General features: G+C 38.5%; 1 protein-coding gene across 2 annotated transcripts in view; it reads left to right on the top strand.

The window, feature by feature from the left end:
* RIMBP2 (RIMS binding protein 2) overlaps positions 1–16912 on the top strand; it is a 138385-nt gene that overhangs the window by 99144 nt on the left and 22329 nt on the right. For both annotated transcript variants that reach the window (XM_068412599.1, XM_068412600.1), the window contains 8 exons: positions 300–451; positions 3567–3643; positions 4546–4655; positions 5073–5882; positions 9947–10098; positions 10480–10947; positions 13078–13227; positions 15603–15761. In XM_068412599.1, the coding sequence (XP_068268700.1) occupies positions 300–451; positions 3567–3643; positions 4546–4655; positions 5073–5882; positions 9947–10098; positions 10480–10947; positions 13078–13227; positions 15603–15761 (2078 nt within the window). The remainder of the gene's footprint in view (positions 1–299; positions 452–3566; positions 3644–4545; positions 4656–5072; positions 5883–9946; positions 10099–10479; positions 10948–13077; positions 13228–15602; positions 15762–16912) is intronic.

Raw genomic sequence — 16912 nt, forward strand, 5'->3', positions numbered from 1 at the left:
CTGAGAACAAAGGTGGACTTTTTTTCATTAAGGGAAGTTTTAACTTAGATTTTTTCGAGTTAAAATACATTCACTTTCTACATTATGTACTATTACATATTGTTGACTTATGTAATTTACTGACAGGCAGGGAACTAGTAGCTTTAGCTACTTTCACGCTCTGCATTCTGCTTACCTTAGTCTTTTTCTAGAATGGTTTCTAACGGGAGGAGAAAATCACTCACTGCTGCTTATTAGCTGGCAGTGTTTCTGCTTGAGAACAATTACTTATTCTCATATGTGTTTTCTTCACTTGCCAGGTCATGAAAGTCCTTCTGGAAGTCGTTGTGTGATTTCAGAGTTTATACGACCCCTTCAAATATCTGGAGACAAACCAGAACAATTGTCTGTCAAACCTACATTCCTGTCCAAGTCAAGGTCTGGTACCCCAAGATGCAGATTTGATTCAGACGTGAGTCTTTTTAAATTTGTTACTGAAAACGTATGTTATGGTACCAAGACTTCTCTTCTCAGGGGACTGATGCAGGTTGATCCACCTGCTTTTAAAAAGGCAAGACATGAATGTTCTCATTTTCTGAGACAACTTGGGAACATGACCAGTGGGAATTTAACTGATATTTTCAAAGAAGTCTCAGCTGATACCCTAGTTACACAGCATAAAAAATGGGTGTGTGAGAACCTCAAGCTTCTATGAAAACCTCAGCCTTCAGTGATGCATTCAGAGTGTTGTACTGCTTCTGTGCATAAGAGGTGTAAGGCAGCATTTCTGTCTGTGTCTGTTTCGGCACATATCTGTGTTATGTGGGTTTATTATTATTTTATGACATATACCAAAAGGTGTGGCTGTGATACAGTCAGGGCAAATGGAAGAGAAATTCCATGCAGTGCCCTGTCCAGGCAGGTATGCTTGGACAAAGAAGTAGCTCATTCTGCAAGACTTGTTCTTTGCCTGGTTTTTGTGACGTGTGAATCTTCGCACTACAACTAGGCTGATACCACCCACTAACAGCAGTTTCCAGCACGCTCTCCTAAACTGATTTTGAGCCTGTAACCTGGAAGTGGAAGTTGCAGGATGTCGTCATTAAACTCTTCCACAAACTTTACCGCTTGTATTTAATTATACTTTTGAAAGGTTCTGTTCTTCCTTTCTTAGAAAGGTTTTCTGGCTTGCAGTAGCATTCTAATAGAAAGCCAATGGGAAGCTCAGAAGAGCTTTACAAAGGTGCTAGAGCAAGTTGGTTGTTGATATTTAGGACAACTGTTAAATATAAGGAGGTATAGGACACATTTTGAAAACATTATAGAAGGGTATTATTTTCTGTTAAATGTTGTAAACCTGTTTTGTATGGGCAAACAGCCATGAGGAAAGGGTCTTTAGATTTTACCCCTTGTCTCACAGTCCTGAATCCCATTCTTAGTCTTTACAGAAGCAAATAAATTGAAACTGTGCATATTTTCTATTTGTTTTATATTTATTGCTACTGAACCCAGGAAAGTTCAGAATCAAAATGTTTTTAAATGGATCACAAGCTTGAGTATAGTGTAGGATATTCAACGAAATATTAGATTCTTGTATAGTAGGAATTCCATGGGCATATCAAAGGATTATCCACAAACAAATATATGTGTATATTTATGTGTAGCAGCATTACTGAAAAGTAAGACCATTCACTGCTTTTTGAAGAGGCCACAGAAAAAGCAGCTCGAAGTAGTCAAACCAGAAAAAGCAGCTTAGCAACAAGACTTAGGGAAGCAGAACTAACAGCAAGGAACAGAAGAAGTGCACGTCAAATTTCATTCCCTTTTTCTATTATTTTTGAGTTATCTCTCGCTGAGAATGTCAAGCCCTCTTTTGCAGAATTGTTTGTTGCGTGCCTTCTAGAGTATAATTATGTGATGCATACTTACATTACGCAAGCTCACAGAAATTAAAGTCCATTCTTTTTTAGAGGAATCCAGACCCAGGGGGAGAGTGTATAAATAAAATCTAAAAATGGACCATAATGCTGAAGCCTGAAATAAAAAAATTTTACTCTGCAAAAATATATCTGCATCTTCCCTGACTGTTACTAGTAACAGAGTCTTCTAGAATAAGCATTATTGGGTTAGTTATGAGCCTTGTGACACGCATCAGGATGATAACTTGAAAATTTACCTGTGACCCCAGAGCCTACACAGGGGAAAATACCTGTTCGCTGATTATTACTGTCCTCCTCACTGGAACTGGAGTGTTGGCAGAACAGTGTGTGTTGTGCTAACCCAACAAGCTGACCCACCTCTTAAGAGTTAATTCAGATGAAAAGTGACTTGACTCAGTGCTATTCTGGTGCACTTTTGTTCCATACTGGGAACCAAGCAGTGACCAGTCTAGGCCTGAAAGTTGCAGTTCAATATTCACTCTGTCCTGATTGTAAAATTTCAGTCAATTTTTGGACAACTTATGTTATTTGATCCCACTGTTAAACCTAGTATTTGTAACTTAATTAAATTTCTCTCAAGCTCAGGTAAGAAGTTGTTCATTTTTCTTAAATGGACTCACAACATACTGTAAAATCAGTGGAGGAAAGCAGTGCATCTCTCACTTTAAAAACTCTACTAGGCTTGAAGCATAACAGAAAGAATTACTATTTTACCAGTGAGATACCTAGCACAGAGCTGAAATAGGTGGAGTCTGTGTTGATTCAGCACCACAATTTAATCTCCAGGTTTTGTAGGTCAGCTTTGTAATGGAATAAACGTGTGGCTTTGCAGAATTTAATTAAATATTATGGTAAATTCAGAGGAAATATATGATTTCTATCAGTTAGTGGAAAGGGTGGAATTCAACAGATGCTGCTGCTGTGGATTGAATTGGCAAGGGGGTATGTTTTATGATACTCATTGTTTCCAAGTGTTTGGAAGTTGACACTTGCATCAGCTCTAAACTCAGTATTTATCTTAAGTACTTAGTCACTGATATCAGGTTTCTACTATTGTTTTCTGATTAAAACATTAGGGTATCACGCTAGGTTGTGTGATCATATAGCTGTAGTATGTCCAGAAACACTAGGCATATCACTTACAACAGGTCATCTTGGAGTAACTGAGTTTACCGTACTTTAACAAAGACTTTAGTAAAAGCTTAGTCAGGAGGATGAGGTGGTCAGTGAGTATGGTTAAGTCATGCCTGTTTCTTTAGTCAGCAGCATGGAAGGGAATGGTGTGGTTAATATCACGTCTCCTTCAGCCATCTTCACTGACCAAAGGACAAAGCACCAACCTACTGGTGCTTTGTCAATTTTGCAAGCTTTTGAGTAAAACTGACATCTGGTCTCAGAAAGGTGATCTGAATCTCAAGCAAGACGTCAAGGAGTTAGCTCAATTTCATTGCCCTGTTAGAATCTGTATTGCAGTTCTTTTTTAGCCTAAGCCATTCTAAGTAAAATTAACCAGTTCTGTTCCATATTAGAATTCAATGGTTTTTTTTAAATGTGGCATGTTCACTGTCTGATTCATATCGCTTGTCAGAAAAATGGTGCATACATCTTTTTGCAATCACATTGTCTTTTTTTTTTTGTCTTCTACAGATGGATAATGATCAGAATTCCAATACCTCAAAGCAGAGATATTCTGGGAAAGTCCATCTTTGCATTGCCCGTTATAGGTAACAAAACCAGATCATTCCATATATGATATATATTTGTAATATTCAACATTTTGTTTTGCTTTGCTTTTATTTATGCCATGAGTTATTGCCTGGAACTAATGTTATGGATATCAGACCCCTTTCCTGTTTGCACTGGCTGCAAAATCATGCCATTTCCATGTGCTTTAATTGTCAGAGAAAGTTTAACATGGCATGGTATTTTTAGCCTTCAATGTCTACATGAGATGAGAATGGGTACTTCCTGCTTTATAGAGGATGTCTCAATTTGTTCTTATAAATTGCTTTTTCATCAATGCAAGAAAGATTTAAAAGTTCCTTACATCTTTACTTTGCACATAAAAATTTCAGATATAAAGTACTGTCACGATAAAAATTTCTGTGGCTAACAATTTCTTTCAGGACAGATATGGACTTAAATACTTTCTAAGAAATTTTTGTCTATGAGTAGGTCGTTTTAGCTGGTTTTGTCTTTATTTAACTTGTCTCTTTTGGAGTTAATAAACTTGTGTAGAGGACTGACATATAAAATAAACGAAATATGGGTACTGGAAAAGACCCCTACAAATGACTTTAAAAAACGAAGAAGATTTTGGCCAGCGTATTCAAAGAGACCTAAGTGAGAAATGTGTAAGTAAATTCTACAGGAAAGGATGTGGTTTTAAGCGTACAGCGCTTAAGCAAATAGGTTGCGTTTCATGGCAGCCTGTTGGTGATGCAGTTCACAACAACAAAGTCACCTGGACTCCACTCAGAATGTATGTTTCAGAAGATAAGCAAAAAGACTGAACTGAGGAATTACCTTCCTGTGCAGCCTTAGAATTATACACGTTTTTCTGATCCGTGTTCAGTTGGGTGTGTGTTGTAAGTGAACACCGTTTTCCATCCGTACTCCACTGCAGTTACAACCCTTTCGATGGACCGAACGAAAATCCAGAAGCGGAGCTCCCCCTTACGGCAGGAAAGTACCTCTATGTGTATGGAGATATGGATGAAGATGGCTTTTATGAAGGTATTTTTTTAAAAAATCTGTGAATTCATGCTAATTCATGCAGATTCAAATCAGTTCGTCTGTCAAACATGCTTCCAGTTCTTTCCTTCATCTAATACCAAATCAGTTGCTAAAATTACCCCTATCATCATTGTGTTAATTAACAGAGTTTCTGCACCAGCAAAGCCACTCCTTGCAGGCATAGCTAATTATAAGATATTTTATATGGTCAGCTTTTCCTACGGGCAAGATTTAAGATGACAAGAAAGCTTACTGGCAGTTCTGGTTTTTGCCTCACTGAACATTCTCAAACTGTGAATGTTGTTTATGTACAGTTTTCACTTATATCTTCTTCCTTATCTTGTCCACTTGCAAGGCATTGACATGCAAGAAATATGCTCCTTCAAGGATTTTAATGGCATTGTTCTTTCTCACCAGGGGAACTTCTAGATGGACAAAGAGGACTAGTCCCTTCAAATTTTGTGGATTTTGTTCAAGACAATGAGACCCGGTTATCGAGCACATTAAGCAGTGAACAAGATCAGAACATTATCAACCATTCGGGTCCTACTTTGGAAGGAGATCTCCTGGAGATAAGTCCACCAACTCATATAGACTCTAGTGTAATCAGCAATGGCGCAGGGACTCTGGATGTGAACATTGATGAAATTGGAGAAGACATTGTGCCTTATCCTAGAAAAATCACCCTTATTAAACAACTAGCCAAAAGTGTCATTGTGGGCTGGGAGCCACCGGTAGTGCCACCCGGATGGGGAACCATTAGCAGCTACAATGTTCTGGTTGACAAAGAAGTACGGATGAACGTAGCCTTGGGAAGCAGAACAAAAGCCCTTATTGAAAAGCTTAACATTTCTACTTGTACATACCGCATATCAATCCAGAGCATTACAAACAAGGGTAACTCAGATGAACTGCAGTGCACTTTGTTAGTTGGGAAGGATGTCATAGTAGCCCCCTCTAGTCTTAAAGTGGACAATATAACCCAGATTTCTGCTGAGCTGTCCTGGCTCCCTACAAATAGTAATTACAGTCATGTGATCTTTCTTAATGAAGAAGAATTTGACATTGTCAAGGCTGCTAGCTACAAGTACCGTTTTTTTAATTTGAAGCCCAATATGGCCTACAAGGTAAAGGTCATGGCAAAGCCCCATCAGATGCCCTGGCAGCTTCCCCTGGAACAACGAGAAAAAAAGGAAGCCTTTGTGGAATTTTCTACGTTGCCAGCAGGTTTGATATTTTTCTCCCTACTCCAAAACTGTCCAGTTAAGTTTCTCTGAAAATTCTAGATAAATTAATCCAACCTTTAGCTTTATACCGTAATCCTTGTCACATTCATGAGTAGACTGGGGATTATTAGATTGCTTTACAGTATCTAAAATTAATTCCTCTCCTGCATTATTCTCCTCTTTGTTCCTGGGTAAGGACTGAAGCATTTTTGGGAGATAAACAAGGGAAAACCATGCTTATCATCATCACAGTTCACATGCTAAGTGTTTTATCAGATTAATCTCCATTTGTATTTAATGTGTCCAGTCATAGTATTTCTGGTAGTAATTTATTTTTATTGGTGTGAACAACACTGGTTAAAAAACAGTTTATTACTTCTGACATGTTATTTGTACGTTATTTGTGTGTCTTAAAGCACTTTTTATAGGGATGATACAGCCCTTTTCTGTAATGAAAAACAACACAGACATTTTAGAGGACCTCACAGTCATTTAGGGGATGTAAATGCATTTTGGTTGTAAAGTTGTAATCATACTGTACAATTTGACTTTGTAAAGCTAACAAATTGGTCGTATTTTGGGAAGTCCCAGGTTTTTTCCCACCTTGCTTTTACATTAGGTATGTTGATAAGTGTTACCAGTCATTTCCCAGTGTTTAAGAACAGTGAAGTAATGTTGAAAACTAGAGCTGAAATAATGTAGTGCATTTAAAGGATAATCTCTTAATTTTGGGGTGTATGGCAGTACTTGAAAAATTTGAACATCTAACCAAGGTCATCTAATCAAGGACAAGTAGAAGACTCCTTATACATTCAGACTTTCAGAGCACTGAATGCCTCTGAAGCAGGCACAGTCAAGTACAAGTAACTCCTGGCGAGTGAAATTTCAATAGCATGTACTGTGCTATGGCTTAATTGACTCCCTGCTGGGAACTGATTCTAGCAAAGGGGCAGGAATGAGTTCTGGTCTCTTCCTTGGCTTGCGTGACAAGGATGTAAGGAGAGATGTAGGACAGTAGTACTGGTTGAGTAGAGAGGGAGTTAAGCTTATATGTCTGCTGTTTTTCACGCTGTTGATTTATAGTTTCAGTAAAAATGTCCTCAGCTCAGGCATTTATTCTTTTGTCTTAAATCATTTCAGTGAGATAAGTGGTGGTGCTATTACAGAATCTGCTAGGAGGGGGAGCATTTTAAACTTTGTATATGTTCTGTGGGAGTCGGGAGATACTGCCTAGATGGTGGCTTGAACTTATTAGAGATGTTGACTTCTTTGTTATTTGGGAAAAGCCTTTCGAATGAGTTTTTTTCAGGCCAAACACTTCACATGCTGTATCTCCCTCTAGTTGCTGAAGTATGCTAAAGCAGTAAATGAGCTGTTCTCCGTTGAGGAGCTACAATGCAGAGAAGCGTCTGCTGTTAGATCCAGAGATCCCAGAATCTTCCCCACCACTTCAGTTCACAGAGATCATTTTTACAAAAGCACATCAACTTTTCACTGTTATATAGCTGTCCTGGTTTGGCAGCAACTGTTGAAGTGATTAGAGGCTGATGCTTGTAATTCAGAAGTCAACAACAAAGGGAAAAGGATGCCCATGAAATCAGAGTCAGCAATGGGAGTTAACATCATAGTGTGTCATGTTTTTCTCTTGCAGATATTACTGGCTTTGAGTAATCACATCTCTCTTCTTCCAAACTACAGTTAAAAAAAAATAGAGAAAGTGTCTTTAATGCGACTAATACTGGCTTTTCTCTCAGACTCCATATTCTTTTTCCACCCTAAATACCTTTGGTTGATCTACATTGTCAGGGTCATGTTTCAAAGATTATTTTAGCATATGCTGAGAGAGCAATACAGATATTCTGTGTGAAGGGAATCTGTTATCATGCTTCTCTAGAAGATGCATGGGGGTGAGTGATGTCACATAAACCTTTCGTTGTGGTGAACGTCAGATTTAGCAGACAGTGCAGCATGAACCGCAACATAACTGGCCACAGGCAGCTGCTAATGTTTGTACTGACATTTTTCCAAGGGCTTCAGAAATTTTTACAAATGAATTCATGTGCTCGCTTTATTTGAAGCTGAGAAGCTCTGCTCTTTACTAGTGGGTTCACTGATACCCTTAGAGAAAAGGATACCACCGCCACTTATACCAAAAAGGGCATGGGGATCAGTGAATATTTTAAAATTTTCACACTGTATCAATCTAAGTGTTTTTTTAGGAGTACGTTAAGCAAAAATGAACTTGAGATAACTGCTCGCATTTCAAAGCTAGAGAGTGCAGTTGCCTGAAAAGTAGGGGACAATTAGAGGTCACTTTTTCATTTTTCTCTTTGCATAGATATATCACATTTTACATGATATGTACTTGAAAGCACATTGCTTCCTGTCAGACCAAAGCTGGGTGACAGCTCTTTAGTAGCTGAGCAATGGAATTCCTCTTCTTGATTCATCAAAGCATTAGAATTGCTTAAGTTAAAATAGAAGTAGTTCTCTTTTGGGTGCTCAGATCTGAAAATAGACCTAAGTATGCATAGGATCAGGGCCAATGGGACTGTTACAGGTTTTGAGCTAATTTAGGTAATAAACTCATGAAGACCAAACTGTAGCAGAATTCTGAAGCAAACATTTATGTTGATGATGAAGACCATCAAGAGTCATCACGAGTAATTTCCCACTTAATGATGGGGAAAATAGAAACCATACTAAGCCTTGGGCATTACGGTTTATTAAACCTATCTCTGTTACAGCCTGTGAAGGTTGAGAGAGACTCTCTGGGGATTGTTAGGTTTTGGGAGAATGGAAGGAAGGTGACATCTCCTGCAGGAGAAGATTAATGTCATTGTCAGACAAGATACTGGACTAGATCAGATGCATTCTTTCTTGTAAGCTGAGGAGCTTTGCTGGGTTGGGAGTGCTGGCTATCAATAAAATAGGATGGTCAGGGAAGCTGAAATTCAATCCTAAATTAAAATCTACGTCTGCCCAAGAATAGCATTAGGTCAGGCCTTGCAAGTTAAAAATACATTGTAGGTGCAAGGGATGGTATAGGCAAAAATGTTATGTTGTGCCTGTAATGTCCTGAACATGACCTTAATTTAATTTCCAGGCCCACTGGAGGATGAAATTTAGTGACACCAAACTACCGAAATGCATTGATGGTTTGCCAGCGTATCTGGAGGCTGAGGCTTGTGTGATATTTACACTTGTATCATGATCTGTTTGGTAGCAATGAATATACACAGTTAAAATATTTGTAGCTTTTTTGGTAGATGAACAGAAATTGGTTGTGCTTAGTTTGCTGGCAAAAGCAAACCCACAGCAACCAAGGTTTGTATTCTCCCAGCTATTACCCAGAGATGGCTACAGCTGAACCCTGCTTCTGAAATGTTTCAGCATGAAACACTTCTCAGGGTTTGACTGTTAAAGTAGCGCAACAGGATGCCTGAAATATTCATGAACTAATAATCTCGATGATATTTTTACTTTGGCTTTCTGTCCCAAATAGAGCTATTTATAGTAGCGTAATAATGTCTTTTAATTAAGGATGTACTTGGTGTGCTATTACACTAACATACTGTAAATGCCTTAAAAGGTTAGTAGGCGTATTTTTTTCTTCAGTGCAGAGAAAAGTGATTTCTGAGTATGCAGTGTGCATTCAGTGCAGAAATATATACCAAAGTCACTTGCTGTCACCTGCAGCAGTTTTCCACTAAGTGCCACTCCTGTGCCTTTTTCTCCCTGCATTTTTCTGTTAACTACGTCTGCATTCAGAGTAAATAGCAGTTATGCAGCATGGAGGGATAAAAATAGGTCCAGAGCAAGTTGAAAGTACAGACCATCTTGGAAAGAAATATAGCTTAGTTACGGGCTGTAAGCTGAGGGTCAGTTTCTGGCTCCATGACCTGCTGAGTGTATGCTTCTGTTTTTACATAACTGCAATAAGGATATTTTGTCTTCTTTAAAAAAAAATGTTTTGAGCTCTGTAGTTTCCAACTTGCAAGAATATCAGTTCATGTACATACTTCTGATCTAAGGCTCAACAGTGACCAGTCTTGTCTTTCTTAGGACCTCCAGCTCCACCTCAAGATGTTACTGTACGGGCTGGGTCCAGCCCGGCAACCATACAGGTGTCCTGGAAACCACCAACTCTGACAGCAACAGGGACCTCCCATGGCGCCAATGTCACAGGCTATGGTGTTTATGCGAAAGGTCAACGGGTGAGTTCTTCTTCCAGCGTTACAGTGACCATCTACATTAGGTGAATTTCAACTGACGCGTAAAGGCAACAATAAACATGCGACAGCGCTTGAATGTGTGCAGGGTTTTCTCAGCTTTCAGTAGAACCTACTCTTTTGTTTGTGCATAACTTGCTCATTAGCTTCCTTTCTATAAGCACTTAAGGTTTTGAACAAATGGGTTGAAAGGTTTAAAGACAACTGGTGCTAACTGGTGTGGAGCCCTAATGTGGGCTCTTGCATCCCACTCTGTGTTGGCAATAATTCGCTCCATGTTAAGACTTCGAAGGTTGTACTTTAGTGGGGTAGAGGGGAGGGAAACAGATGTCTTCATGCTAGTAAGTTGTTTGTTTGTGTACTCAGGTGGCGGAGGTGATCTTTCCAACAGCAGAGAACACATTGGTGGAGCTAATGAGACTAAGGAGTTTGGACGCAAAGGAAGTTACAGTTCGAACACTCTCTGCACAAGGGGAATCAGTGGACTCTTCTGTTGCTGCCATTCCATCTGACCTACTGGTGCCTCCAACCCCTCACCCCAGAACTGCTCCCAAATCTAAGCCATTAGCAAGTGCCGGAGCCCCAGAAACCAAAGAAGAACATTTAGGTCCACATTTAAAAATGGATGAGTCATGGGAGCAGACTCGTTCGGCATCCCCTGTTCACGGACACATGCTCGAGCCACCTGCCCCTAATTTTCACAGCCCGCTTCAGGGGAGGAGGTCTCCATCGCCTAACCGAATACTTCCTCAACCTCAAGGCACACCTGTCCCAAATACTGTCGCAAAAGCCATGGCGAGAGAAGCTGCACAACGAGTTGCAGAGAGTAATAGGGTAAAGGCAAACTTTTTCTTAAGGTTTTTTTGAGCTGGCTTTATTCATTGTGATGCTTTCCATCAAAGAAGTTTTTCATTATATGCTTTAAGGAGCAGCTAATCATTCCTAAACCCTGAAGATCTGTAGTTTGAGAAGGAGCAGTGTGCTAAAATTCTGTGCCATCTTCCACAAATATCCTTGTAAGCATAAAGACCATTGATCAGCCTTTGATCAGCATAGAAACCCCATAACATCACTAGAAATGTTGTCTCCAAAAATACAGAGCCTTACTTCTGAAAAAATAAGTAGTAATCATCAAAGTTTGTGCTTGGATCTTGCAGGAGTCGAAAGGGAGGCTTGTGCCTATGTGAGAAAAGTCAACCAAGTACTGAAGTCCTTTAAAAGATACCAAAACAATAAAGGGCAGTTTAAAAATGGGACCAGAAATAGGCAGATAGACAAAAGCCCTGAGCAGACTTACTGCGAGAGCTGATCTTTTTAACAGTTTACAACATGAGGACAGAGTCTCATTTCTATAAGGGAATCTAACTAGCAGTCAGATAAGAGACATGTTTCTATTCTAAAGCCATCTGCTTTTTCAAAGTAGCAAATAGCAGTTTAGATGCAAGTAAAGCACTATTATTTTACGCTGTCATGGATCTACAGGCAATTGTACAGATTTGCCCCTCAAGAGTGCCCCTTTCTCAGCACTACACCTTCACAGATGTTTACAAATGCTTCAACATAGCTTCTACCTGAAAGCTTTTCATTACAGCTCCTTTTGTAGCTGCTAGAAGCATCGCTGCCCAAAGGAGACTCCCTGGTTTTGAGACCATTATGACCCATGGCTGCTGTAGTGACTCAGATATTTGCTAGTTAATTTAAATCCCATATTTGAGGCTCTTGGGTCAGCATAGCTGACGTGTATGCATCCTGACAACGTGCTCTGGGTTTCCTACCCAAGCATACAGTATGTAAATACTCCCAGTGCCCTGGGCAGTTACTTTCTCGTCACAAGCTGCTCACCACTGTCTGTGACTTGTTTCAAGCTCTGGTGTCACTTTTTTCATACATTGTCTTGGTCCTTCATCTGGCAGTCATCAGTTATGTCCAGTCTTTTGTATCCCATTGTATCTCCAAAATAACTCCATTAATTTTGACAGTTCACACATGTCTTAACAGCCCCAGCTTATTGACTGTCCCTGTGAGCGAGTGGGTGATGAATAATTCTGAATCTATAAGGTCTGGTTAAATATATATATACACGTGTATATTTCTTCCTTTTCTTTATAATTAAAGCAAACTGGAATAAATGTAATGGAGGGAGAAAAGGCAATTAGTTTCTTTGGCACTCTGAGGTGAAAGTTGATTTAACAACCATATAGGGAAAGAGAACTGAAATACTTTTTCTGGTTTTGAAAATTGCTGACATAACATATGCTCTGAACCATGTTTAATTACATTAATTTTAGTGATGCTTGAAATGTTTAATTAAGGGATCTGGACAGAAGTTTACAGATGGATTCACTCTAAATTGAATCAAATTCTGCCAATGATATTTGTCGTATTTAGTCCCCAGTAGTAGAAATTCTTCCCTTGTGGTAGACTACTGCAGAAGCAGCTGTGTCTTCTCCCTGCCCTTCCTCCAGCCTGTTAGATGGCTGAAGGTTATTGTCATAACCTTCATTTATGAGTAAGCAGCAGGATTCAGTAGCTGGAGGGTAAGAGTCACCTTAGAGCAGAGGAAGAGCATAAAGTCTCATTCTATAGCTTTTTTGTGCTCAGGTCCAAAATGCTGTAGTGGCTAGGTCTTCCACTAACCCTCTGCCAAGAGGAAATTAGTGTCTTCATTAGCAGCCTCTGACTGTAGAATACTGAGAATTTTGACATAAGTGGTACTGGGAAGAAAGCTAGCCACTGAGTTGATGGTCACATAAAAGCATATAATCTTTTATGAGCAAGAGTAGTATGACAAGCAAAAAATTCTTGAAAACTCCTAAAAGGTTACAGTCAGGGGAGACTACATTGCTTTTTTAGTATATTTAAATGTTGTGTTCTTGAGTCCTTATGTCTTATATTTGCCATTTCTTCCATTGGTTGCAGGAACAAGTCTGCTTCACAATTTTCCATTTTTTGTTGCTTTGCTAGATGGAGAGGAGGAGTGTTTTTAGTGAAAGGAGTAATGCAGCCCAGTATGCTAACTCAGATGATGAGGAAGATGGCTATGATTCTCCTAATGTCAAAAGAAGAGGGGCTTCAGTTGATGATTTCCTGAAAGGGTCAGAACTTGGAAAGCAAGTAAGTAGCCTGGTCTTGTTAAAGTGTCAGGTGTCCAACATGAAACAAGTATTTTATGAAGCTCAGCAGGCTACCCAGGTCACCATCTGATTATTGTAGCCATATTGGTAAACTATACAGACAAGCAGCTAAATTGTGGGGAGGTACATGAATATCCCCTTACTGGAGCATAACACTGTCTAATGGGAACTGAATGCTTGGCACCATGCATCTACAGATCGTTATCCCAAGCAAGAGTCTTAAGCACTGGAAACTGAAAAAACTGAAGCTGAAAAAATTGAGGTAGCAAATGTAACTGGAATGTCATGTTTGGGCTCTGGGCTTTTTCTGTATAATGTGTTACTACTGCATATGAAAAATGCTGTGAAAAAAGGGAAAGGGGGAAGGATTTTTGTGTTCCATAAAAGCCATAACCTGTAATCCTAACAAGCAGAAACCTTACACCGTATATACTTGGCATGCTGGGATGAATAGAAAGATGTTGCCAGAAGAATTTTGCACATCTGTGCAGCTTTTAGTCTGATCCCACTGAAAAATATAAAGTAATTTATTAAATTACTTTCAAGAGAGATGTAAATTCTGGCAAAGAGATATTTTCTTATGTCTTAGCATGGTCAAATAATCTTGTTAGCCAAACATCTGACCTCCCATGTTGAAGGGTCCAAGCAACAGCATTCCTTCTCACACCAATTCTGAGACTTCCTGGAATTTTGATTCTGTTTATCATAGAAATTCAAGCATTTGTAAATGTATAAATATTGCTCCAAATTTCCAGTGTTCTAAACATGTGACTTCAGGATTTGATTTGGTTCCATCTTCACATACAGTGGTTCCCATTTTTAGAATACATGCAATCATGTTGTGCTTACAAAATGTGCTTGTGGGTGAGATGCATCTGTACCTCTGTATACAATTAAAAGCGTATTAAGTGTAAATTGGTTATTAAATGTTTAATTTGTAGCTTCAGAGATATATCTATTTGTAGTTTTATTGCTCATTTGCTTAATTATTGCTTATATAATATCTCCTATTTATGTGCACTCAGTTGGGTAAGTTACGTAGTACTGTGCCAGTGTAACCCCCGAGTCTGTTTGAATACAGCTGAGACTAATGAAAAAGAGGACCAAGATTCTGCTGGAATGGAACTGATAAAATATAAAACTTATTATAAGAGCCACAAAGTTTAGATGTGAAAAATGAAGCAAAAGAATGTAGTCTGATCTTTTAACTTCAAAAAGAAACCAAAAACATTGTGCAACTGCAGTCACGTTTTTTCTAAGATGATCCTAATATAATGCATCTGAAGGATCTGAAAACATTTATGGGCTTGGCACCAAGAATTACTGCTAAAGGCTTCACCCTACAATCTTTTTAGCTCCAGAACAAAAAATTAAAAGAGGAGAAATTCTCTCTTGCATTTGGAGGGCAAATCCGTCTTTACTTTGCAGTAATCGCTTATTGTAGACATTTTCTTCTCATTGCTGGGATTGATTGATATCAGCCTGTTACATAGCTATGGGAATTGATCTGGTAGCACAGAAATTTTTTCTTCATTAATATTGCTGGGGGAAGGAATGTAGTAATTTCTAGCATTCTAGTACTTCTAAAATATTTGATTCTTCAAATATTCTACCACAATCTGACAGTCAGATGACTCCATTTGAAAATTTGTCCTTGGAAATACAATGACTTTGGTTTATGATCTGATTTGTTACATGTAATGTTTAACAGAGGCCACTCCTATTTAACATTAGCAGTTCAGTAGGACATACTTTTTCCTCCTTATCTTCCAACTAATTGGAAACTTACAGGAACTTGAAATATTTGACCTGATTTTAAAAGACAATTAAGGTTTTAGCCAGTCTATTCCTACAATGTTTAAGAGAATGAAAGCTTCAAATTCCATCAGCTAGCTATATCATACAGTGATGGTAACATCCTGCAAGAATTAAATGCTGATCACTTTTAAATTACAATGTGATGTAACAAACAGATGTGAAGAACAGATGATACGTGAATTATCCTAGGGCTTTTACAATTTGGTCAGCAAGTCCACTGATGCATGAAGGACCTCTTTAAATCAAGGGAATTTAATCAAGACTAAAACTAGATTTGGTGCTGTGAATGCAGGCATCCTTTTGTGTATCACCTATGGGATTAAGATTGGATTTCTTGAATTGGGAGGATAAATGGGCAAAACCAGTTGGTATATGATGTCTCCACTAGAACACAGCAGCAAACCATGTGATGTAATTTATATGTGGTTATTAGTGTGATATTCAAACCTAGGAAGTGCTGTAGTACTCATTGGTGTTATACAAGGATTTTTGGCTTTGCAGTCAGTAAAGATTTTTCTCTCTCACCCTGTCAATTAGCCTCACTATTGCCATGGGGAAGAGTACCATACAGAGAGCAGCAGAGGTTCTGACTTGTCTGATATTATGGAAGAAGATGAGGAAGAGCTGTACTCTGAAATGCAGCTGGAGGATGGAGGAAGGCGGCGAGTCAGTGTGACTTCACATAATGCACTTAAGGTAAGTGTGTCTGCAGAGAAGCCTTAGGAGTACCTCCATATTTCGATTCTTCCTTCAAAGCATTTCTTTTAGTCAATTATGAATTTTGCAGACCATTAAAACTCATGCTATCGTATTGACCTGGAACTGGAATGAACATTGTTTATGATGCCAAGGCCACTTTAATACATATATTACTTTTTTTTTTGCATTATTTGATAGCTAACCTTTTAACTAATTTACTATTTTCCTATATGTAATTGTTGAAGATGCAATTTCTGTTCTGTATCTGGGGACCTTTCCCATGTCTATATAACAATATACTACATGTGCTATCCAGATAATGAGTTGTTTCTGAGCAAGGAGATTTATATAAACATACATACATATAGACAAAAAACAACTTACGTTTTTCATGTCTGAGTAATTTTTCCCTGTTTCCAGTGCTAGTCCCTTCTCTTCCACAGGCTTTAAAGCGTGCTTATAAGAAAGGGAATTGGGTCAGCTTTGTTTGATAAATGCGTTATCAGAAATCCTTGTGCTCTGATCATTATGGAATCACCAGAGAGAGTAGGACATACCTATCAGAAATATTGCTTTAACACTACACAGGGATATTCGTCATGAAAGACAGCTTTAGTATAACAATTAAAGGATACGTAGAATGTTGTCCTTACCCAATACAGAATATGTATTTCCCATAGTGTATTTGTACTTGTAAATTGTATTTGCTTTTTATGTCTCTAGCAATCATACTAAATTGTGTTTTCTTAGAAAGTCGGATTTTTCTTCCAATATGCTGTTATTTCACTAAAAAACAATACTATCTTCTCATGCATACAAGAATTTTGACCATTCTTATAACTGCTTTTATGTACTATAAACTCAGTCCTTTTATTCTGATACTGTCTGGAATGAGCTAGATACTTTTTCAAAAGAAAAAATATTCAGTGTTTCTATTATTCTGCTAACATAAAGGTTGAAACTGAAATTCTTCTGCATGCTGCTTCTGTCCCTTTCCTCTGGGAAAAAGTGAATTATCCCTAGACTGTTCTTGTTCTTTATGCATCAGAAAGTATATTTACTTCTTGGTTTTAAATTAGTATTGCCAATGTTGATATTCAAAAAGAACGGTCCAGACCCCTAATTGGTGTAGTGAATCGTTTTAGGCC

Source organism: Nyctibius grandis, chromosome 14 (assembly GCF_013368605.1).
Source record: "Nyctibius grandis isolate bNycGra1 chromosome 14, bNycGra1.pri, whole genome shotgun sequence".
NCBI lineage: Eukaryota > Metazoa > Chordata > Aves > Nyctibiiformes > Nyctibiidae > Nyctibius > Nyctibius grandis.